The sequence below is a fragment of the Epinephelus fuscoguttatus genome, linkage group LG19 (assembly GCF_011397635.1).
Source record: "Epinephelus fuscoguttatus linkage group LG19, E.fuscoguttatus.final_Chr_v1".
Lineage (NCBI taxonomy): Eukaryota > Metazoa > Chordata > Actinopteri > Perciformes > Serranidae > Epinephelus > Epinephelus fuscoguttatus.
In genome coordinates this window covers 20,733,751-20,758,566 of record NC_064770.1, presented here as the reverse complement: position 1 = coordinate 20,758,566, position 24,816 = coordinate 20,733,751, and the positions used below count along the sequence as shown (strand labels likewise).

General features: G+C 40.7%; 2 protein-coding genes across 2 annotated transcripts in view; one reads left to right on the top strand and one right to left on the bottom strand.

Annotated features, from left to right (window-relative positions):
• col5a3a (collagen, type V, alpha 3a) overlaps positions 1-13,329 on the bottom strand; it is a 74,832-nt gene extending 61,503 nt beyond the window's left edge. Inside the window, exons 1-3 of the mRNA XM_049561213.1 lie at positions 13,261-13,329; positions 12,801-12,921; positions 3,632-3,999 (exon numbers count right to left, since the gene is read on the bottom strand). Coding sequence (XP_049417170.1) covers positions 3,632-3,716 — 85 coding nt within the window. The 5' untranslated portion in view covers positions 3,717-3,999; positions 12,801-12,921; positions 13,261-13,329. The remainder of the gene's footprint in view (positions 1-3,631; positions 4,000-12,800; positions 12,922-13,260) is intronic.
• A 4,063-nt stretch (positions 13,330-17,392) lies between these two features.
• rdh8a (retinol dehydrogenase 8a) lies at positions 17,393-24,604 on the top strand. The gene is made up of 6 exons (XM_049561995.1): positions 17,393-17,797; positions 20,049-20,210; positions 22,014-22,193; positions 23,177-23,270; positions 23,372-23,555; positions 23,656-24,604. The coding sequence occupies exons 1-6, from the start codon at positions 17,692-17,694 to the stop codon at positions 23,881-23,883; spliced, it is 954 nt and encodes a 317-aa protein (XP_049417952.1). The 5' UTR covers positions 17,393-17,691; the 3' UTR covers positions 23,884-24,604.
• Positions 24,605-24,816: the final 212 nt, after the last annotated feature.

The window sequence follows — 24,816 nt, the reverse complement described above, 5'->3', positions numbered from 1 at the left end:
CAGTTATATTTCTAAAATTGTCTTTGGAAACATATTTTAGTGCACTGTTTGGCTGTAATATGAGAATCTGTGAACAGGAAGAAGCACCATACTGTTTCCTGTTTCTGTAAGAATGAAGGCTGAAAATAATCAGATGAAATGGCAAAACTAAGTAGTGCTGATCTAATATGAACCAAGATTCTGTTACTGCATTGTCTTAAATGTTTTCAGAAACATATTTTAGTGCATTGTTTGGCTGTAATATGAGGATCTGTGAATAGGAAGCGGGTGCCAAACGGTTTCCTGTGTTGTAAAAATGTAAGGCTGAAAATAATGGGATCCGATAGTAAAAGTAAGTAGTGCTGATCTTTTGCTACTGCATTGGCTTAAATGTTTTCACAAACATATTTTAGCTTACCATTTAACTGTCATTTGATACCATTTGTCACCAGCCAGCAGCCATATTGCTTCCTCTATAAAAGAAAAAAAAAAACAATCTCGAATTTCATCACAGTGCAGCGCAGTGCATTCTGAAAGTTGCAGGTTTTCTACCTCTTGAGCAAAAGCAAATGCCACCGCCCTTTTCCTCAGTTTTCTCTGGTCACGTACACTGTAGCACAGTTTCAAAACTTTGTGACACCCCAGTTTTATTAAAAGACCTTCTTTCCAACAGGGATATACTTCTTTAAGAAGTGCCATTCCTTTGTACTTCTGAGGAACACTTTGAAGAAATTCTCAAAAAGTTGTGTGGGTCGCTGTGCTTGCAGCTTAGCGTCTATGCTAAAGGACACTTGGCAGGTTCAGGGAAGTTGAAATATGAGCCAGGTCACAATGTCACTGAGGGTAGCATATTGTTTTCAAGAGTCTACACAGATGGCTTTGGAGGAAAGTCTCTCAGACTCTTATGACCTCTACTAAAATGTGCATGTGCATTTGATGGATGACTGATATAAACTTCTCTAAGGCCCATAAAGTGGGATGAAGAGGCAGATGACATGTAAGAGGACACTGCAAAGAAGTCAGCCCCTCTGATGTCTGCTCATTGCAATTCCACAGAAGGCATCTCCAACTAGTCCCACTGAAAGCTTCTTGAAGCATCCAGTGATCAGAAACGCAGAGCCATAGAAGCCTGAGGGGAAGGGAGTTGCTGAGTTTCTGGAAGCCAGATGTGTGTTGAACACTATAGATTGCAGTCCGGCGCCATGAAGTGTTTAAGCATAATTTCTACATATTAAAGACTTGGTGCCACTCCAAACAGTTTGCCTCATCAAGAAGTCTGAGAAGCAGCTTGATATGACACTTGCAGCATCAGCAACTCGGGACAGACATCAGCATCTCTGACACTTCTGATGTTTAATCTTTCCCATTACAGAAACACAAACTCACATGACAGAAGAAAAACACAAGCGCTGTAACAGGCGTAAAAATTCCTCTTTTTCTATTCTCTATCCTGCTAAATTCAGCTGCCTTTTTCATTTGTTTTCATTTGCCACTAATTTGTAGCTGGATCAAAGGCGAACAAGGCTTGCCGTCTTCCTTTGGGAGTCTGGTGCAGGATTGGCAAGAAGGCTGGATCAAACGGGACGCAGTGAGGGGGCTGTATGCACGATTTCCCCTCTGTCACAGAACCAGCCAAGGATGAGGCAGGGCATGAGCATGAGGAGAACGATGATGTAAAAGAAGAGATAAGGCATATAAAATAAAAACAAACACCGCCTATTCCCAGGAACAGAACAAAAGGAATGAGGGAAAGAAAAACTAAACACAAATGTGTTGAGGCAAAAGAACAGAGGATTCTAACTGAAACTAGCTGTGGACGTGTGCAAGAATGTCTCACTTCCTGTCAGCAAACATAACTACAAAGTCCTCTCTCATCTCTACTGAACACACACAGAAAGCATATGGGAAAACAGTCTGACACTGCACACACACACGTGCACACAAACACATTACCAACCACATGCACATATCTAAGACTGCCATATCAGCACCACCATATGTCCCATGCACTTTGAAATCATCTCAGCCTCTCACTTCACAGGCCCCTCATTAGAGAGCAGTGGACACCACAGCACACAGTGTGACTTGAGTGTGATCGTGTCGACTGGCCCACTTCCTCCCATCATCGCTTTATGTCAGCCAATGAATTCCCACAAATCCCGCCAGCCATAAAGTGGGTGCATGTGGACAGCCACGAGTGAAAATCTTTAAGCACTTCTGGTGACCACAGGGTTAAATCCTACTGTTCAGGCATGTCACTCCATCAGGGAGTCTCTAAACCGCAGCACCTGCAAGGAAATAGTCTGCTGCCAGTTGGAGATACTCAGGACTCGGCCACAGGGCATGGAGGCCTTTGTGGGTGACAGACAGCAGTGGGCCAAATCACATACAGTATGTATGCACAAGCTGGCTATTACTGGCTATCTTGGGAACAAGGGACTCTTAAAGTGGGTGCAACACTTGCTTATGGTTGATTAATGTCCCTTATTTTGTGTCATGCACACAACCTTCATGGGTTTCCAAGACACCAAGACATCAAACATTTCATTTCAAACTTACAGTTCATTTCATAGCTTGGTTTTAAACAAAACATTCTGCCCTCTCAGAAACATTTCCCTTCCTGGCATCTTACTAAAAACCACATCCGTCATGTCCTTGTAAACAGGACAGTAAAATGAAAAAAAGAAATCTCAATTTCACCTGGCACACACAACAAACAAAGTCTGTCCTCTCAACAAGCCTGAAAGTGCAACATATGTGGACACCAGAGACACAGAGAGGGACAGCTGTTTGACAGAGACCAGGCCCTCTTTCTGCAGGTGGATACTGAACAAATCAATCCAGCTACTCCCCTCCTACAAGACATAAAGTGTGTAAAATATGACCTGGGGTAGTAGCCTGCAATAAAACATGTAAAATATTTAAGCGTGCCAGAATAATCATAACTGAGGCAGTAAGAGTGTTAGTGCTAAGCGCCTTCACTTAAGACCTATGTGTGCAGAGGGCACATTAAACAGATCCATGACAGGAATTTTAATCCACTCTGTTTGGTCAGTGTTCAGCCATTCACCTCTTTCTCAAGCCAACGTTAAACCTTTTCACAGTAAACCGACGCTGGTCACAAGCAAACTCGAACATGACATCATACATCTCCTGAGGTCGCTGCAGCTCACCTGACGCAGGAAGTAACATTGAAATTCAGAAAAAAAAAAAAAAAACTTTGGAAATGTGTCCAATTGAAATGCAAACTGGAGCAGGAAACGCTGAATCAATCAAAACTCCCTTGTGCAACAACGCGGATAATTAATATGTATGCGTACAGGAAAAAAAACTTATTCATAATTGCATTTGCACGGGAACGACAACTTCTGAAAGTCATTTGAGCCAGCTTTTAGTTTTTAATCCCAGCCTGCAGCGACTCTGTGGAGCAAGTAGCAGCATCACCAAAACATCCAGATTCAAAGCACAGATAAAAGCCTTAATGCGCCAGGATCAGAAGTGAACATTAAAAGACAGAGTAAAGATTATGCTTTTGCGCCAGTAACTCCGTGTTAGCTGGGGACCAAGTGATGAATGAAGGTGCCTGAAAAAAAGGCACGGAAACTTAGATAAAGGGGACAGTGCGTCATTCATGTTCAACTGGATACTTTACCGGCTCTTGTCGTCATTATGTGGAGCAGGATCAAAAGAAATAGCGGTATTCTCCTGCGCGACCTGGTCCTTATTAAATGCTCCATCTTTCCAAGCGGAGACCCCCCTCTGCCTCCGCCACCAGAACTTTACACTGAAGTTATATTAGCAGGAACTCAGCAGCCATGCGGGGATTAAAGGGTCGAAGCCAGTCTGTAGTCCCACTTGCTTGAGAGTTGGAAGTTTTGTTGTGGTGGCTCCTCTCAGTGTCGCTCAGTCCCTCTCATTCAAGTTCTCCCTCTCACCATCACTCCCTCCCTCTGCTCTCCACCTCCTCCGCCTCTTCCCTCCCATAGGACGGTCCTGGGGACGCATGGATGAGCAGTGCGCCTGCAGAAAAGGAAAGAGAAAAAAAAGCACTCCCATGTTAAATCATGTTTGTAACTGGCGATAATTTATGAGTTTTCACTATGTAAAGGTGGTCATTAGCCACAGAAGTGATGTAGAGCACAGCACTTTAACCATGTAACCTGTCAGTTTACTGAGTTTTGCAGATGTAGGCTGTTATATAATCCACAGAGACCCTAACTCTGACTCAGGGCACCTCAATGTAGGAAATGGGATTACACTGGATTTGAACAGGATGTCTCAGTGATTGAATATGTCACTGTCACCATAACAGAGGTGGGAATAAGTCATTGTTTTGCAAGTCACAAGTAACCAAAGTCTCAAGTCTTTGTAGTCAAATCCTAATACAAGTCCCAAGTCAAGACTGACAAGTCCCACATCGAGACCCAAGTCCTAAACTTTAAGTTTTGAGTCCTAAACTAATCAGAATGTGCTCTTTACCAAATATGATGCAATTTTAACAACAAATAATGATATATTTAAAATCACAAATGCTTTTTAGAAATTATAAGCTATCCATTTGTTAAAATAAGATTGTTGGGGAAAAAAAAAAAAAGATTTCCGCACACTTACATCTTTGCAGTTTTTCACTTAGTTGCTTATTGGTTATACTTTATTCCAAAAAAAGTGAAACACTGCATAGAAGTAAGTGTGCGGAAATCTTCCACCATTTTGGACTTACTGATTTTTCTAGCACCTTGCCAACACCAGTGCAGGTGAAGCGGTGGTTGTTCTGCATCTTAAAATAAGACTGTTGAAATGTTAGGCCCTGCGTAGCCGTTAAGAGAATGTTGGCTGTTAAGAGAACGTTAGCTAGTCATTAACTCACTGTTAGCCTTGACTTATGCAACAAAGTTGGAAGTTGTCGCATCTCTATAACAACATGTAAGTTTTTCGTTGACCACCATTTCATCTTTTTACATGCGCAAAAATGATCTTTGGTATCATTTTTTCAAACTAGCGCTCAGTAACGTAACATAACTTGTTCATGGTTCTTTCCTGATACTTGATTGGATGCTGCCAGATTGGTTCAAACAAACTGGATCTTAGGAATTAAGCGTGGACTTGTTGGGAATGAATTAGAGATGCACCGATCCAGCTTTTTCAGTTTCGATACAGATCCCGAAGCTGTGGCTTTGAGTATCAGCCGATACCGATCTGATAAAATGGTTGACCTAAAAAGCTATATACCTTTACATGTAGAACAGAAAAGACTAGAGGCATCAGGCATTGATGACAACACAGTTCTTTCCTAAGATAAAATGAAACAAGATGAAACTGTTTAATGCAATGATGAACTATTTATTTTTAACAAAATTAACAATTGTGCAACAGCAGTTGAAATAGTGTGAAATACCTCCACACAGCAGATTCTCTCCTTCGCTCCATGACGTATGACGTAGCTCGCGTCACAATAGATTTAAAGGGAAAGGATCGCCTCAGGTATAGGTTGCATTTTCCGATACCCGATCCATCTATTTTGATGATATCGGGGCGATATTCGATCCAGATATCAGATTGGTGCATCACTAGAATGAATAGCATTAATGTTGTAAATTCAGGAAATGAAGGAAAATGAAGTGGCTCATGGCACACTTTTTAAATACCATATGTAATTTTTAATCTTTGGACTCGGGGACGCTAAAAGTGAAGTGAAGTCACAAGCCACTGGTGTTAAAGTCTAAGTCTAGTTGCAAGTCCAAAGTCATCAAGTTTGTGACTTGAATCTGAGTCGAATCCAAACCATTTGATTCAAGTCCACACCACTGCATCATAATGATGATGATGATGACGGGGATGATGGTGATGCAAATATGCTCCCTTTTTTTAACTCCTGTTATTAGGCCCCTGCAGTTTTCCTATTACCTTCCCCTGACGGTGAAGATCAGAGGTCTGTGTAAATCTTTTGAAGCTGGAGGATGTATCCAAGCTTTGAAGTTCACACACAGCCCCGGTTAAACACATCTCATCATTATAACACCTCTGGTCAGTTCATAGAGACCACGACAGGTTATCTTCACCGTAAGTCTAATCTCTGTCCAGCATCACATCAGCGGCCTACTGATGCTTGTCCAGGCTGGAGCTTGACCTCAGTGAGGCTGGCGGCTGAATCACCTCAGGTTAGAAGTCCTGCACTGCTAGTTCAGAGGGAAGAAACACCTGGAAAAAACATAATTTAAAACACTAAGGTGTGTTATAGCACAGCGCCTAATTTGAGAGAACATCACACCATGAATAGCACCACGAAATGACCATTTGTAAATCAATTAGTCAAGAATAAGTCATGAGAAATTTTTTCTCACATTCCTGTAGCGGAAACATGTTGATTTATGAATTGATTGGAGAAACATGTTTAACAACAGTAAACTATATCACAACATCCTTTTACAAATTGTTGCAGGACTCGTACAGTGTAATTCAAGTCTCATTTAACCAGCCTCATGCTCAGCACTTCCCAAATACATGCATTTTTGCTAAAGCATAACAATTTAAAACTGAACTGGCAGTGGATTTATCTATACTCTCTTCAAAGCCAGGCTCCAATAGTAAGGTTTGTAATTATGTTACATGCTCAAAGTAAAGATACATACTTAATGCACAGTCACGTAGCTTAGGTTTAAGAAAAGAAACATGGTGATGACGTAGCTTAAAGTGACAAAAAGTTCACACAGTGCAGAACACCTGTCTCCTGGGAAAAGTCCTGTGGTAATGTCCTGTGTATTGTGGCCCATACACCACACCAATTCAATCCCTTATGGGGACCTCTTCCCTCTTTACTCTCTTCCGTGCATTAGTCACATGATCACAGCCTTCCCAAATGCATGGGTTATACACATATACTGGCTTATGATTACGTAGGATATGTACAACAACATTAATTTCAGGTACCACAGCACGACTAAATGATATACAAACTGACATTTTGTGGGTAACATAGACAAAATCCACCAGACAACAGAAAGTCATCTTTCCACAAAAAGTAAAGATCCATTTTGCACATTTTTAACCTCATCATCAATAATGAAAGGATATAATTAAATGCTTCTCCATTTTGTAATGAACGTGTTTTCTCAGGTATAATTTAATGTGAATTGAGTTTGCATAAACAAGACCAAATTAGTAATCCCTTGATAGGGACACTGCTGACAGGAATGAGCAGAAATAATTGGTTGTGACAAGTCAGCCACCTCTTTATACTTCTGGGGACATCTATCCCAATCCTCTGGCAGAACTTTGGCCTATAGAGTGTCGATTACCTGTGCAGGCTGAATATAGTCCTGCCAGAAGCCTAATTAATTCTAGGAAGACTGTGGTATTCAGTTGAGACATGCTCAATGATAAAACTTGTGAGGACCTTGTCTAATTGGAAAATTACCAAAGATAATGTTCCTAGAGTCCAAGCTACAACAGGCTTTTCTAAAGTAACATGGAACTGAAATCCCAGAGAGCATGCGGAGAGAAGAAGCCAAACCATAATTTCTTGAGGGAGAAGAGTCTTAAACCACAGACAGAGAGAGAAACACACCCATTTATAATTCGTAATAATTCTCTCCTTTATCCAAAGATGCTGTTCCATATTATTTCTTGCCAAACCCAGCTCTTAGCCGCAATTTACTGAACATTAAACATCAGTGACATCAGTTATGCAGTCAATACAAAACATGTTGCTTTCTCATGGTAAATAAATAATTGTGGAGAACAGTTAGCATCAGCGACATGTAAACATACTAAGTCCAATTTTTCAAAATAAGGACAATAAAAGATAAATTTCCTGCGCCTTTAAGACAGAGCGATTAGATAGAACGTGAAAGTGGGAGATAGAAGGAGGTTTGACAGAAGCACCCAGAGAGCTGGACAGATTGATGCTGATCTGGTGGGTAAACAACGGACCCCCTGACCTCCCACTGTCTCCCCTCTCAGTACCAGCTTAGCCAGCCTGAGTTAGAGCCACATTCCTAACAGCTTTTAGCAGATAGTTACTAAGAGTGCAGTGGGTAGTCTGAGGTCGGGGTGAGAAATATTTCCAGAGCATGTGCTATGTACCTTTGTCCAACTACAGAACCTGTTACAGATAATCATTTTTTAAAACACACAACAAACAATTAAACAAAGAAAAACTAATGTTTGATGAGCTCTACACTCAGCATTAACTACACCCAGACTTTTCCACATGACTGGCACCAAACAGGCATTGATTGGGCCTGGGACCAAACACATACATTTAAATTATGACACATGACGTGACCGTGATGCGCAGGAAGATTTCAATTAAAATCAAAGTCACTCCTCTTGTCCCACGCCAGTAGTTTGTCATCTTTCATTAACCAAGAGGATTTCATAAATCAGACTGATAATGATTAATGTAAGGTAAATAGATTGGACTTTTTCAAGTTGATTTAAACACATAAATGCTGATTTAAAAAAAGTGCTCAGCTCGGAGAATAAAGTCAGTTCATGCTGGGGGTCTCTTTATCCTGATAATCAACTGTCAGTAACCAGTAGAAACTTTGTTTTGTACACACTTAAAAATCACATGGAAACGCCACACTAAATCATATTCTGTATGTGTTTTGACATGTATTTTATGGATAAGCGGTTTGAAAGAAAAATCACAGATGCAGTTTGGCAGGAGATGAATCTATCACAGATGGTGTGGAAGGAAAAAAAAGATTGAGGATGTGTCTTTGTACTTTTCCTATTTTAGTTTCAGTCACTTGTCATTTTCATGTATTTATTCCCTAATTCCTGAGAAATACATAAATTATGCTTCCAGTTTATCCCAGTCATGTGGTTTAGTGTTAAAAACTGGAACTGGAAGTATCTCTCTCTCCCTCTGCAGGTCACTCTGTGCTGAGAAATAATGGTGGACTTTTCTTATCATCGAATCACTGAGTGGCTGGAAGGTGAAGTGGAGTAATCTGTCATCACCACATTTTAGACTCTGTGAGACTTAGTTTAACTTTATAAATCCTCAAGAGCAGCTGATGAACGTTTAGGATTAAGGACCCTAAACTGGGCTTCCAATTGAGTCTGCCTAAGGTCTGCTCCTTGTGTTGAAGAACATGCCAGAACAGGACAACAGGCCAACATTCAGGAAAAATATGCATGTGAAGTTGCAAAGGAACACACAGCTGACTCTTCCAGCTTGCCAAAAAATGATTTATGTATGTTTAAAGAAAAAAAAACACCTTTTTATGTATGCAGTCATTATGAAATAAATCACCATACAAATCATTTCAGATCCTGCACCACTGCTTCCTAATGGGCTTGTGGTGTCATTTAGTTGTATATTGTGTGATAAACATTGTTATTAATTTCTGTCATATAATGGGGGTTTAGAGATGAGTGTGAATGATGATTGTGTATCTAAGTTTGTGGTCTGTGTGTGTGTGGTGAGGCCTGACAGCTTATCCATTGTCACTTCATTTCACTATTTATAGCAACATTATGAATGAGCCCTCGATTACAACTGCAGCTTTTCTTTTTCTGTAACAGCCAACATCTGCATGCAATATATCACATGGAGGAAAAGCTATGTGGTCTTAAATCTGGTCTTTTATCTGTGTCAAATGTGGCTTTTGTGGGTGAAAAAACTCTGACATCCACTGCTGATCAAGGGTACAAGAACAAAGACAAGAAAACACAGGTACTGAACAAATGCATGTTTTGCTTGTGAGGGTAAATGTAGGTTAATCTGTCAGAGGCTGGTAAAACCCCTGATCTATGAGAGCACCTCAAGAGAAATGTGACTGTGCCACCCACAGACTGCTAATGATAGTATCTCCATATATCAGAAAGCATTTGTTCTTACATAAGAGCTACACCAAACCACACCCTGACATACAAATCCATCATCTAACAGGTATTCTGGGTTCACCTGCCTGCGGTTAAAAGGGGGGCAGAGTGGGCACATCAAACAGGATGAGACTGTCAGCTTGGTATTAAATCACCACTACACTTCCCCCTTAAGAAGTATTTTACTACTGGAAAGATGGCTTTTTGATAAAACGGGGCTTCTATGCAGTAGAAAGACGCAAATACTTTTGAAATTGGTGCTACATTGACCAGAGAAAACAGCGAGAAAGGTATAAAAGGTATAAGAGGTATAAAATCTACAACTAAAAGAATGTACTCCACCACATCAAACCAATAAATGCTCAAACTGGTGGGTGAGCTAAAATGTGTTTCTGAAAACATTTTAGGTGAGAAATATGCAATGTAGTAACAGCTGCTTAGTTTTACTGTTTGATCACATTTTCAGCCTCCATTTTTACAATACAGGAAACAGTATGGTACCCACTTCCTGTTTACAAAGTATCGTGTTACATGGACCTGCACTTGTATAGCGCTTTTCTAGTTTATCAACCACTTAAAGTGCTTTTTACGCTAAGGATTACATTCACTCATTCACACACACATTCATACACTGGTAGCCAAGGCTACTATACAAGGTGCCACCTGCTATACACTCACACACCGACTTTCTCGATCCACTTCCATACTCTTTGTGTCCATGATGGCAGGCATACAAAAATGTGGAAGTACAATCTGTAGTCTGAGCAACAGCCCTATATAGCCAGTGAAAAATCTGCCAGATGATGCATCATTTGGTGGATTCTAGCTTGGAGATGAGCAGGGAGATCTGGGTGCTGGTAAATGGAGGAAAGTTTACCACGGTTCATTTACACATAATACCCACATAGAATTAACACAAAGCTGTTTGAAAATCAGCAAAGTATCCCTTTAACCAATTATGGTTTTCGGAATTTGAAAAAGAGCCGTAGGCCTATACTTGTTCAAAGAAGCAAGATCACCATCAGAACCAAAGTAGGGATTGGATGCAGAGCTGTGTTTTCAGACATATTACTCCACACAACCAGTTGCTTAACCCTTTTGTTAAGTTGCCAAACCAGGAACGTGACCACGAGAAAAGTGTGTGGAAATTTTCCCCTCTGCACTGGGGGAACTGCCAGTCTGGTGATAATTATAATATTGAGCGATGACGGGAGACTAAACTAATTAACATCTAAGGACCATGTCTGTTAAATGAACTGCTCAAACAAACAGACTAAATAAACTCAACCGGCGACCACACTCGAGCTCACCCTGCTGTGCACCCTTCACTTTACTGTTAGTTTACAGCACAAAACACAGTGATTGTGTTTTGATCTCTAAATAGCAGGCAGTTAGATTGAAAACTGGTATTTGCAGGGGCACTAAAGGTAAATCCAAACACTGACGCCAAATATGATTCAAACCTGCATTTCTCTGAATGTCTCTTCAGAGTGGAGGGCATTCAGATTTCATTTCAAATATGGTAGAAAACGCAGGAGCCTAATGAATTCAAGATTATCATATAACATGTATTGATATATATTGATATTGGGAACACTCAAGGAATGAGTAAGCCTATATACTTTGGTCAGTGGTGACTGCAATATGGTGCCATGGTGTATAAGTGGACAGCCCACCTGGAAATCCATCTGTGTACTCTGCCTGCCTCAGATCCAACCTCTTTGCCAGGAAAAACATTTCTGCACACCATAGATACATCACATTTTTATATTTTGTAACACATACTGTAATACTTTATGTTTCTCAACAATGCTGCTGTGGAGTTGTGGTTAGGTTCAGGCACTAAAACCACTTGGTTATGGTTGAGAAAAGAGCTTGATTTGGCTTAATACACTCACATTTGGTGGCACAAAAGCTGTTAGACAAGCAGGGATAGTGAAGCACACTCGGGTTTGGCAGCTTTAACGGTACTTGAGAAACACTATGATGTGTCAGTGAAAAACACCCAGGTTTGGTGGCTCAAACGCTGCTGGGAAATGCTGTGATGTGAAGTGATAAACACTGAAACGCCGGGAAAGGAAACCTCTGTTGTTGTTTGCTGGTTTCGAACAGTGGCCTGCAGCTTGGCAGGTGTCTCACATAGGTAAAACACCCCCCCTCCCCCCAACTTCCTGATGACATAATTTTAAAAATGTTGATATGATACACATGAATTATCTAAATTTAACATATTCTTGCTTTGCAGAAACGTACAATGCCAACATTTCTTTGTGGCGACTTGGCTGGTAAAATCAGATGTAACTGACACCAGCCTTTTTCATTTTACTGCCCTATTGGACAAACCTCTGAATATCCTATCCAAGTGGCAATGATATTTATATTTCAGCTTGTTTTCGTGAAGACATTTTGTGCCACAAAAATCATTCCCTTTGTATTTGAATAAATTGATTTACATTTTTCAGTCCAATCCTATTTTCACTTTTTGAGCAATGCTTTTCAACAGGCATGTGTCTGAGACTGTACAGATGACGTATATTGATGAGCTGTAACTCCATAAATGTTTCTAAGAATGTCATTAACTGGTACTCAGAAATGCCACATTATGATTTCCACAGTGTCATCACTCTCAAAGCAGCTCTCTGTGGAGTACCCATTGTATGTGGTCTGCAGCTGCAGCAACTGTTTTAACTCTTCTCTTTTGGTTCAGCTCGTGGGCTCCTCTTTTCGCACTCTCTCTCTCTCTCTCTCTCTCTCTCTCTCTCTCTCAATTAACTGTGTTCTCTGTCTGCCTCAGAGCCCCTAAAACACTTTCCCAGCTCACTCCGCTCTAAGTCTTTGCACCCATTCTTTCTGTGTTTTTAAGTCTCCCTCCCGCCCACCGACCCCCAGCTACTCTTTCCCTTTCGTCCCTTTTATTCTCATGAAGTTTGCATTCCACACCTCCTCTGTAGACTGCACACAAAGGAGCAGAAAGCGCCACTCCTGACCTGTGGCAAACATTCCAGTCCTCTGGGCCCTTTCACACAGCCAGCGTCCCTTATCCTTCCAGTAGCATCAACCAGAATCTGCCTCTTGTCCAATGGAAAGTCAGTATGATGAGGAATATTACTGTGAAAAAAAAGAAAAGAAAATCATGCATTAAATGATATATTTCAAATAAAAAAGGCAGCGTATACATTCACTTATTTCAACAAATAGTTTGATGTGCATTGTATATTTAGAACAGGATCTCTGCGTAATCACACAATCCATCTTTAATTATGATGAGTGAAAACAGACATCAGCTTTGTAAAGTCAGCTGGGAAAATAGCGAAGGTTCCAGAGCATCTGCTCGTGTATCCTTACAGTCAGTACACAGGAAATTGACTTTTAAACTATAAAAGTATGTTAAGAGAAAATGGGGGTGTCATTTGTTATGACTAGGACTTTGATAAAGAGGTTACGGACGGGTGACTGGGGCTCAGAGCACAGCTGGAGTAAGCACGGAGGTGTCAGAGGAATCAGGTGAGAATTCTGACGAAGGATGTTAAAAAACTGATTGCTACAAGAGGGTTAAATAATGTAGGTAAAGAGGTTCAGATGTGAAGCAAAGAAAGTGAAGAGGGGAAAGTTTAAGGTGAAAGAGGGAGGAGGATTTACAACGAGACATTTAAAGCAGAGAAGGCATGTGGCATAGGAAAGCATGTATGGGCTTGTGTTATCTCCTCCTCTTTGTCTCTTTCCTCACTCCTTCTGTCTTAGTGCCTTAATCTTCTGAAATTCCACAGCTATAGCTTGGAGGCTGGTAGACATCAGTGGCTGCCCGGCACCCCTCCTCATCTCTATCCACACCTGTCCACTTTCTCCGGAGGCACAAGGGAAAGCATGCCAGGAACGGCCATGACCTTACTCCTGCAGCTCACTCCGGCCCTTTAAACACCGCATCCACCTGTGGACAGCTTTAAGATTTGTCTCTACTGAGTTTTCTGACTTTTAGCACTTTCTTGTACTGTGACATGACATTAGGGGTCAAATAATTTTAAAACTGACTTCAGGTGAATAATTTGGCAGCAAAATAGTCTTAGGGTTATTCTTTAATTGTTGGGTCAGTGTTAGTGGGCTCGTCTGGGTCAAAGGTTCATGGTCATTTTTCACTCTCTGTCCGTCCCTGCTCATTACATTTGCTCAGATCACCACCTGTTGCTCTGCCATAAAATTCCAAAAGGTGACATGCACTAATGGATTTGTGCACTCACAATAACAGGCTCTTTCGTATATCATTTCTGTTTGCCATGTCTATTCTATTGCTATTCTACCTATTCTGCTTTTACACTCCGTTGTAGGTTACTCCAAGATTGTCAGCCAAATGCCTAAAATCTGAAATGCAGCTGAATATATAAATATATAAACTGAAATGTCACTGCAGCGCATGTTGTTTTGCACACTGTCAGTTTGGATTTAAAGCTGCTTTATCTGACAATGCAAATTATACTTTTTATTATCTCATTGTAAACTTCTGCTTTCTGGTGAGAGAAATGGGTCATAGCTTAGGGATGTTCTCAATAAGCAGACATCAGCTTTGTGAGACAGCAAGAGTAAATTGGGCCCGAACTCTATATAAGCTGACAGTCTGCTCTCTGATGTCAGCGTTACAAGCAGTTTATCATAAACGGTGATGACTGAAGATTTTTCACGATGTATTCTCATATGTTAAGAAATACGCGTCACATGCTTGAGCTTGACTAAACCTGTCCTTGCACCATAAGCGTACTGGCTGACCCTAAATGGATCAGGCCAGGACTCCACTCATTGTTAAAATATGTCTTCCCTTGGGAGAATCCCTTCAAAGTTATGACAGAAATGAATAGCTGCCCTTGATGATGCCTATAGTAACCTCAGTTTACCCTGGGAGGAGACAAACAGGCCACAAATCTCAGGAACCCGTTCCTCTCCTTTCACACTGTTCCCTCTGCTGGCATCTCTGTATGTGAGTGTCCTCTGCTTTCACCTTTGCTTTGTCTTGTCCTTATAGTGACCTAAATGCTTTACAATATGGTACACGTGCTAAAATGGGGATGGGGTTAAAAAGGTTAACCAAGGGGGTGCACTGCAATAGGGGGACCTATAGTCATCACTGTGCATGTGCTTGCAATAGGTTTTAAAGGTCCAGTGTGGAGGATTTAGGGGGATACAAATAAGCAGAAATGTAATACAACATTTATAACTATGTTTTTATAAGTGTATGATCACCTGAAAATTTGAATGGTTGTGTTTTTGTTACCCTATAAGCCATTTATATCTACATGCAGAGCAGGTCCTCTTACATGGAGTTCACAATGTTGTCCTACAGTAGCCAAGAATGAAGAAACCAAACACTGGCTCTAGGTGGAACCATTCATGTTTTACTATTGGTCACTGTAGCTCTCCATGCCTGGCACATGGGAGAAGTTTCAGTTGATTGCAATCTGTGATCTCGCCACTAGATGCCACTAAATCCTTTAAGCCAGACCTTTAAAGCAGGGGTGTAAAACATACAGCTTGCAGGCCAGAACAGACCTGCCAAAGGGTCCAATCTATCCCAATAGATGACTTTGCACACCTAATATTGATTCACCTGTGAAAGCTTAGAGGTGCCAGGTTTCAAGAGCAAGCTAAACAGTGAGTAGCTTTTTTCATAATGCTGCTTCAGAGGCTTGCATCCTGACCAGAGTACAGTTCTCTGAAGAAAAAAAAGACTATGTCTTGTGGTCACATTTGGATACTGAACATTGTGCAAAATATTGTGACTCAGCAGCTTCAGTACAAAAGCATCTGTATAAAACTTCCATCTTAAAACAATAGTGGTGAAACCACAGCCCTATAGCACTGCCAAAAAATTGGATTTGTGAATGGTTTGTAAGGCAGGGGATAAATTAACCTGCTTCCTCAGCAACTTCCACTTTAGTACGCTGGAGTGGAAATGAAATATGCACATGTAATGACAGTGAATAGTAGACTGACCGAATGTGTACAAACTGAGACATACTGTAGAAATTACAGGGGTTTTTTTCTTATTGAGACGTCTCAGGCTGTTCATCATCTGTTTTGTTTTAAGAATGTAGCCTACTTGTTGTTGTTTACACAACAAGAAAGGGACAAATTTGGAGGTGTTGTTATTTATCGGTTATCATGCAATGGTTTTACCAGTCAGGCCCACTTGAGATCAAACTGGGCTGTATGCGTCCCATGAATTAAAATGATTTCAACAGCCCATTTTTAAAGTGAAGAAATGTTTTGTGTCAGAAAATAAGCATAATGTTATTTTAATTGCTTGAGTGGAAAAAATAATAAGCAACAAAAACACACCTTAACTCCTTTTTCCCTGTGTGGAGCTACTTTTTTGCCACATGTATCAGACTTATTATTATATTTACTAGTTATTACAAAATGTTTAATACTTCTTTACTCTGTCCACATAAGGAACAAAAGGCACCTGAGTAAATCCCAGTTCAATCCACATCTTAAAAAAACAAAAGAAACTGAGCTTAATATATTATTATTTCATGAATGCATTAAATACATTTAAAATATTTTAAAGCATTAAGAATTTATATCTGTTTTTAATTAAGGGAACAAGCACTTTGTGAATCTGCCAAGCAAAAACAGTTTAAGGTAGTTATTATATCACTCCAGATTGCTCTTTGGACTGTCCACTCATCCCCGCATGAGGGTAACGTTAGAGTAAATGGACAACTTACAGTTTGCATGTGGTTGCATCACATGTAGCAACAGGGCCCAAACAGGCAGACTCTGACTCTTGCACTATGGCCCTTCATCAAAGCAAAAGAGTCTGGTTTGTGATCTTATCAAAGGCACTTTGACCCCTTACAACATCCATCACGAGTAGGGTACACCAGTCACTATAACTGACCCTTGCTTATACCATCAGTGTCAAACCAAACTGAGATATAGCTGATAAACAAACTCAGAGCATTCGTTATAGTTAGTTAATATTTAGATAACAGTAATGCAATTAGGATTATTTTTAATCAGGCATTATATGCATTCAGTAAGCTTGAATGCTTCTTAGGTGTGCTGCACCGATCCTCACCACCAGATGGCAGTACAATGCAGCGCATTCAGTTACTATAAGCACTACCTTCCAAACGTAAGGTAATCAAGGGAGGACTAGTTTTATTAAGAAGTCACCTAGAGCCAAACAACAAGCGCCTAATTTAGCTTTAACTATAGCTTGGGTAACAGCAAATAACATAATAATCATAATAATAATAATAACGGATAGGATTTGTTATGAAATTATATGCGCAACCCAAATATTTATCTTTTTTTTTTTAAAAAAAAAAAAAAAAAGGAAAAAACGTAATTAACTAATCTAATTTTGTTTAATTTAATTATAAAAAAATAAAAGAGAAACAGTTGGAAAAGCTACTGTAACATATACCGTGGTAAAACGTCTAATGAGTCCTTTTAAAGATAATAACTGTTATGAAAGAGAGATGCTATCAGGTATGAGCAAAACATCATGTGACCACTGTATGAATCTCACAGTTGTTTGTTGTTGGGGTCACCAGCTCAGAAATCAAATAAGCACTGCCCCCTCTCCAACACGCACGTGCGCGCATGCACGGCCACACACATTTTAAAGGAATTAACTTCATTTTCAGGGCAGGCGGCACCTATCAAGTTAAAAGTCTTGTCTGCGAGGGGTGTTTGCAATGCCACGTCCTTTTTTCGGTTACTGATTTTATTGAACATGTGACTGAATTAGAAGCTCACATGGCTGCGGTGGCTGTATGATCCGCTTTAGTTTTTTAAAGTCCGGTGATCGGTAGCTCCCCTCGGCAGCGACCATCCAGAGCAGAGGACCGCTGAAAAACACAGCGCCTATCCGGACAAATCATGGCGAACAGCGGGCAGAAAGTTGTGCTGATCACCGGCTGCTCCTCCGGCATCGGGTTACGAATCGCCGTCACGCTGGCCAAAGATGAAAAGAAGCGTTACCATGGTAAATGCGCTTTCTTCTACATTGTTTTCTTTGATCGGACCTATTAGTAGCAAGCCTATAATAGCCTAGTGTGGTTCGCTTAACCTATTCCGTGTTTACTTTTCCCTGCAACGCTCTGCTGTTGCACCAACCCTCCTTTACGCACAAAGTTCGGTTGAGTTTCATGCGCAACTCTCCGTCTTAACGCAAAGAAGTGATTTGGTGTGGTGGCCACTGGAATAGCTAAACCTAGTGATATCGGATCCATATCCTTTTGTAAAGAGTGGGATTCAGTCGCCCCATTTGGTTTAACAATTATCATCTGAAAGCGCAGTTTCCAGGGTAGGGCTCTGCAAGGATGCCGCTTTCCAGGCGGAATCATAAAAGGAGTCTTGTCAGTTCTCTTTCAAGTGACTTCTCCAGCACAAAGCCCCCTTTTATCGCAGTGAATTGTAGACCGCCTGCTCCGGTTTAGTGCCGTGTCTAATGTGCCTATAGTTCCCTCACTGGAGCGAGTGTTGAAAGGGGGACAAAGTTTGAGACCTGTACAAGCGAGGGTTCACTCTAAAGCAAGGGCCTTGTTTGAAGTCTTCATTGGTGCACAGTGGAGTTAGGGTGTCCCACTTTGACATTGTTGGTCTGTGCGTCTCCTCTCCTGCTTCCCAGCCATCATTAATGTCACTCCAGGAATGGAAGATCCAAAACCTTTCCGTGTCATGGAGCTTCAGACAGAATTACATTCACCCACCTTCCCACCCCCACAGCCCCAGTTGGTAAGAGTTGGCCCTCAAGACCCCCTCCCCTTGTTGTTAGATGTGACTCTATGGAGTTTATTTGGCTGTGGGCCTACAGTCAGTGAGTTCACAGTGAAACCTATGATTTTAATAGTGTAAAATAGTAAACTCAAGTTAGCCAAGCTGCTCCGTTTTGCCACTGTAGCCATCAAGGGGGCATCGAGATCTGATGGGATTTATAACTGTGAAACAGATGAGCAAAGAAAAAGTGATTAACAGCTCCCATAACGCTGGTTTAAGCAGATTTTTTTTTTCACAATGTGACCTGATTTCACTAATGCCACCTGTGAGCAATGAAGCTGATCTGCTCTTTTCTCAGGGTCTGTAGGAAATCCAACAGAGATTAAATATTGCATTGTGCATAAAGTAATAATTAGTCGCAGTAGCATGCACCAAACTCAAGAGAAACTCCCCCGAAAGACTCCTCTGTGTGCGCAATGCAATGTGGTTCATTTAAGAATGTTTAAGCAGCCCAAGAGTAATTCCTGCAGGAGCCAGAAGAACAATGGAACTCTTGTTCACTTCTCAACCAACACATAAATATCTTTGTTGCTTCATGGACACACAGTTCTCGAATCATAAGATTAGACTTAATTATGAGACCCCATTAAGTATGTACTTACAAAGACAAGTTGCATTACACGAACAAAGCAACATTCTCAAGAAATGCACCTAGTTTCATTATTAGATATCGTGAAATGTTACATCAGTAACACTGCAAGGCAATGCAAACCTCCCACAGCACAGCAAACCCTCTTTTAATCTTACTTATCCAACCTTGTCTCTGTTCAGACAAGAATCAGGTGAGGGTTTGCCTTTATCTGCCGAGGGCAACAGGTAGATTCAGATGAATGTGCGAGGAAGAGGTTGTTTACTCCCACAGATTGCTATTGTGCAACAGCACTGTCTCTCTTTTCTCTGCTAGATAATGTCAGTCAGCAAAGTGTTAGCACAACACACAACATGGAGGAAGCCAAGTCAACAGTGAGCTGATAGCTGCTGTCACTGTCCATGATAGATTCCTGTGCTGTATGTGGGTTAATGTGGCCCAGCGTGTAAAGTTCAGAGGAAATCAATTCTATGTTGTGTAAACTGACTGGCGAGGTCATTACTGGGAACTCTGACCCACACGTCTGACTCTGTCACAACTCCGTGTTTGTCTGTGTTCGTGTTAAGGAAGTCGTTAAGTGGTGCCTCATAGATCAGAGGTTTCCTGTGCGTCACCTCATCATTGGGACAATGGGTTAAGAGTTGTTGGGTTTTTTGACAACAGAAAGTAATGATTCATGATTTTAAAAACAAATGGACAAAAATTGACTCCAAAAAAAGTCATCTTGATACTGATCATTTGGAGCGCTCTGGTTCCAAGTTTGGCTACTGTGCAACTCTAACGAACCATTTTCCAATATTTTGTAAAGTCTGAAGCCACATTATACAAGTAAAATAATATTTTCCACTTCTCCACCTCTCTCTATCAGTCATTGCCACCATGCGGGACCTGAAGAAGAAGGACAAACTGGTGGAGGCAGCAGGAGATGCATATGGCAAGACCTTGATGCTGCTTCCACTAGACGTGTGCAGCGACGAGTCAGTCAAGCAGTGCATCAACAATGTCAAGGACCGCCATATTGATATCCTGAGTGAGTGGAACACACCTGGAACGAGGCCTTCTTTGACACCTTCCCCAGCTTTGAATGCACATGATCTTTCCACTGTATGTGCAAGAACTCTACCACTAAGCCACTGACGCCCCATTTTGTTTCTTTTATTAGTTATTTATAAATAATAACAGTTGATAACTAGTTTTAGTATAATGCATAATGTATTACATGACCCTGATCAGGCCTACCTGGCACAGGCCTAGTGACTCTATTGGCCTTCACCTGCAAAATCTAAGCTGAAGAGACACATACCGACCAGGTAGAGACACAAAATAACCACAAAGAGACACAAAACAACTACAAAGTGACACAAAACGACTACAAAGTGACACCGAACGACTACAGAGTGGCACAAAGAGACACAAAATGACTACAAAGTGACACAAAGAGACTACAGAGTGACACAAAGAGACATAAAACAACTACAAAGTAACACTAAAAGACACAAAATGACTACACAGAGATGCAAAACAGCCGCAAAAAAACAGAGACTCAAAATGACTATGAAAAGGGGGCAAACAACCACAAAGACTGACAACATGACCATAAAGAGACACAAAATTACCACATACTACAAACAGATGCAAAATGACCACACAGAGACTACAAAGAGAGACAGTGTAACTACAGTATAGGGCAAATCAACCAGAGACACAACACTAAGAGACACAGAATGACCTTAAAGACACACAAAACCACGGAGAGATGCGTTATGTCTACAAAGAGGCTAAACAACAATACAGTCTGTGTGATTGTGGAGCCTATGTCAGGTCCTTGCCCAGGGGCCCATTGCCTTATAACCCACCCATGGACCTTATTCAGTTTCTTATAGTGATTCCCAAATAGACAGAACACTAACCCTGACCCTTCCAGTGACAGTCACATGTTTTTAACACCAACAGTAATGTCATACTTTTCTGAGAGACACTAAAAGTACACATCTATCAGCTCTGTCAGTAGGAGTAAAAGCAAACAGTCACAGTACAGTGTCATTTCTGAAATAATATCACGACTTTAGGACAGAGTTTTTGAAGCAACTGAAATGTTTTTGGTGGTCAGTCTCATGTAGCACTTTCCTCCGTGGTTTAGCAGTTGACATAAAGAGTAGGTGGGGGGAGGAGATTGGAAGAGTCTTGAAATTCCAGTGGGCAGATAGATTCTGTACCAAAACAGAAAGGACCACCACACTGATATCCTGAGTGTGTAAAATATAGCTTGAGCTGAGTCTGCAACTCTGTCTGCCCATGCCACTTTCTATTGCTTGTTCTTTAGAGCTAAAACAAAGCAGACAATGTATTTTGAAACCCAGAAATCCCAGCAGTATATTAGTAATTGGGACCTTGGTGTGGATCAATTGCTCCATCAATCACTAAACCTTATAAAAAGTGATATTATGGAAATTTGGTTAATTGAATGTTGCTAGATTAGTTACTTGTGAATAGGTGACTCTTATCAGTTCTTTGTGTTTAAATCTTTAGTCTGGATAAAGGCTCTATTTATAAACCTGCCTCCATCTCACTCTAAATCCAAGTTACATCCCTCTTCACCTAATAACTCAAGACCCAGAGGCCCTTCAACATGGGCTGCTGTTACATCACACCTCTGTGCTATTGTCACACACTGACATCTGGTGGCAATATCCAGTAGTATCATCTGCAAACACAAGATCTAACAATACAGCTATACGTCATATTAAATCAACAATATCTAAACTGTTTCTCTAGTGGCAATCTTGGAAATATAAGCCATGTGTCATCTCTGCATCTGTGTGTTTCCTGTCAGTCAACAATGCAGGTGTGGGCCTGCTGGGACCCCTGGAGAGCATCAGCATCGAGGAGATGAAAAGAGTATTTGAGACCAACTTCTTTGGCGTTGTTCGCATGATCAAGGAAGTGATGCCAGACATGAAAAAGAGGCGCTCCGGACACATCTTGGTCATGAGCAGTGTTATGGGGCTTCAGGGTATGATCTGTGAGGATTTAACAATGCAAAAAAAATCTGTAATCCAATTAAATCTGATCCAAGAACACAGGTGAAGATACTTACAACTCTAAACAACTGTAAGAAAAATACTTGTTTTTAAGACTTTTGTAGACAGAAGAATTCAGAAATTCTAAACTAGCTAATGAAACTGCACTTTTTGAATGCTGAATGAAAACACTGTAGCTGGTTTTATTTGTTGTACTCATTGTTGTAGTTTTTATTAGGTTTTCTTTTAAAGAACACAGATAAATAAAGGTGTTACACATATGCCGTCTGGACACAAAACTCACACTTGTAAATCATAAACTTATCCAAAAAACATAAATTAAGAAGAAATAAAAATGAAAATATGCTTACACACATCTAATTTTAATTTACTACTTGATGTAATAGAACATCATTCAAATTTGATTGGTAAAAAACATTCTGGCACAATTGCCAGTCTGTGTCCTCGGCAGCCTGGATGTCAATATTTGATGTTTTTCTTTTATGTATATATTAAAATTCTGAAACTTGATTTGTGAACATAAAAAATATAAGTTCATATTCAGCTTTTGAAATTGCAAATGATGAAATATCAGATTTCATTTCAAAGAGGTGAGAACAAATACATTTAGATACATGGTTTTCAAAGTAAAATATTCCAGTGCTTTGAATCCAGTGGTGTTTTAATCAGTATTAAGTATTCAGTGGCTTTAAAATTCAAATGCTTATGTCTCTTACTTGCTTTCATAGAGTGCCAAATGGGTGGAGTTTACCAGAACAAGTTAAAGACTGTCTGAGAAGTTGATAACGCTTGTGTTGTTCAATGTGATCAATATCTGTTACTTGGTTGATTTCAATATCTTAGGCCTTTATGTGTAAACGATGTTTGATTCACATCTGCTTTTAATTGAGTACTGTGATATTTGATAACACAATGAAGTGACGCAGTGCTTTATCTCTCTCTTTTGTTGGTTCAGGAGTGGTGTTCAATGATGTTTACACTGCCTCTAAGTTTGCCATGGAAGGTTTCTGTGAGAGTATGGCCGTGCAACTGATGAAGTTCAATATCCGGTAGATTACCCTCTTTCCTTTGTTCTTCCTCCGCGTTTGTCTTTGCTTTGTACCACACATACTCCCTCACTGACCTTTTCCACATCTGACTCCCCGCACAGGTTGTCCATGATTGAGCCTGGCCCAGTGCACACTGAGTTTGAGACAAAGATGATGGAGGATGTGGCCAAGATGGAGTATCCAGGAGTAGACGCCGACACAGTTCGTTATTTTAAAGACGTTTACCTGCCATCATCCATAGATATATTTGAAGCCATGGGCCAGACACCAGAGGACATAGCCAAAGTAAGGGAGAATCAATTTTGTGTGTGTCTGATCCCTAACTGGTACAAACATTGAGTCAGCCTACAAAGCAATGACTTCCTGTTGTTTCTTATCTCTCCAGTGCACTAAAAAGGTTATTGAGTCAAGCAGCCCTCGCTTCAGGAATCTGACCAACAGCCTCTACACTCCCATTGTGGCCTTAAAATATGCAGATGAGACTGGTGGCCTGTCTGTCAACACCTTCTACAACCTACTATTCAATTTCGGCCCTCTCATGCACATCACCATGAGCATCCTCAAGTGCCTGACGTGCAGCTGCCTGCGCAGACGCACCATCTCACCTAACTGAAGAGGGCGTCCAATCCTGCCCTTAACCATCCCAGTTTGTTGAACCCCACCCAGTTCCTACTGCCTTTTTCCTGAGGTTTTGGGCCTAAGCAGGTAGTCTAGAGCCAGTAACCCCGAAGAGAGGAGGTGCCTTTTAGTTCAAAGACACTACCATGATAAGCTTTGCCAGACAACATGCACAGTTGCACAAGTTTGTCTCAGAGATGTTGAATGCAGGATGACCTCATGTACTGACATGTAAACACAGACAACTCACACATTGGATTATTGTACATACATACTATAAAGCTGAGGCCTCGCCTTAGCCAGATATAGCTCGGTTATATAGAGGTTAGATGTCTATATCATTTTAATGAGAACTTACAGACAGGACATGAGATACGAGCCCCATGGACAGAAATCAAAGCACAAACTCAGTTACACAGAGAGACAATTAAAATATAGAGAAATTGTAATGCTATAACTTGTAGCCTAGATGATTATACACTTAGGCTCACCGAGTTATAACATGTATGACAAAGACAGAAAGAATATATCTGCTTTAATGTGATGTGCCCTTAATTTCATGTTTGCCTGAGCATAGTGTTCTCATGGTCATAACTGCTGTTAAATCATATTTTTAATCTTTTGATAAACTGAATGTTTTTCAAGGTTTGTGAAGGGGTGGGTCAGATATTTTTAATCTAGCATCTTGATTTAAAAATAAACAGAATTCTGATTTACTCTTATGAGTTTTTTTAATGACATCAATAAGAAAATGTGACCATTTTGCATAATATGTGTTCTTGATACTACTGTAAAAGTTCTGCAAGGGGTTTTCTCTCTGTCTGCAAGACTCTGTTGGCATCAAGAGGGGGCAGTATTTTACTGTTTTTTCCCCTGTCCACCAACCTGTGGATTACACAGGCTCATCAGTGAGCAGAGCTCGAGCTGG

Bases quoted from the DNA above. Each gene is read 5' to 3' on its own strand.
- rdh8a (XM_049561995.1), top strand. From the start codon at position 17,692: ATGGCGAACAGCGGGCAGAAAGTTGTGCTGATCACCGGCTGCTCCTCC. The intron at 20,211-22,013 runs GTGAGTGGAACA...GTTTCCTGTCAG, and splicing joins CCGCCATATTGATATCCTGA to TCAACAATGCAGGTGTGGGC. The intron at 23,556-23,655 runs GTAAGGGAGAAT...TTATCTCTCCAG, and splicing joins CACCAGAGGACATAGCCAAA to TGCACTAAAAAGGTTATTGA.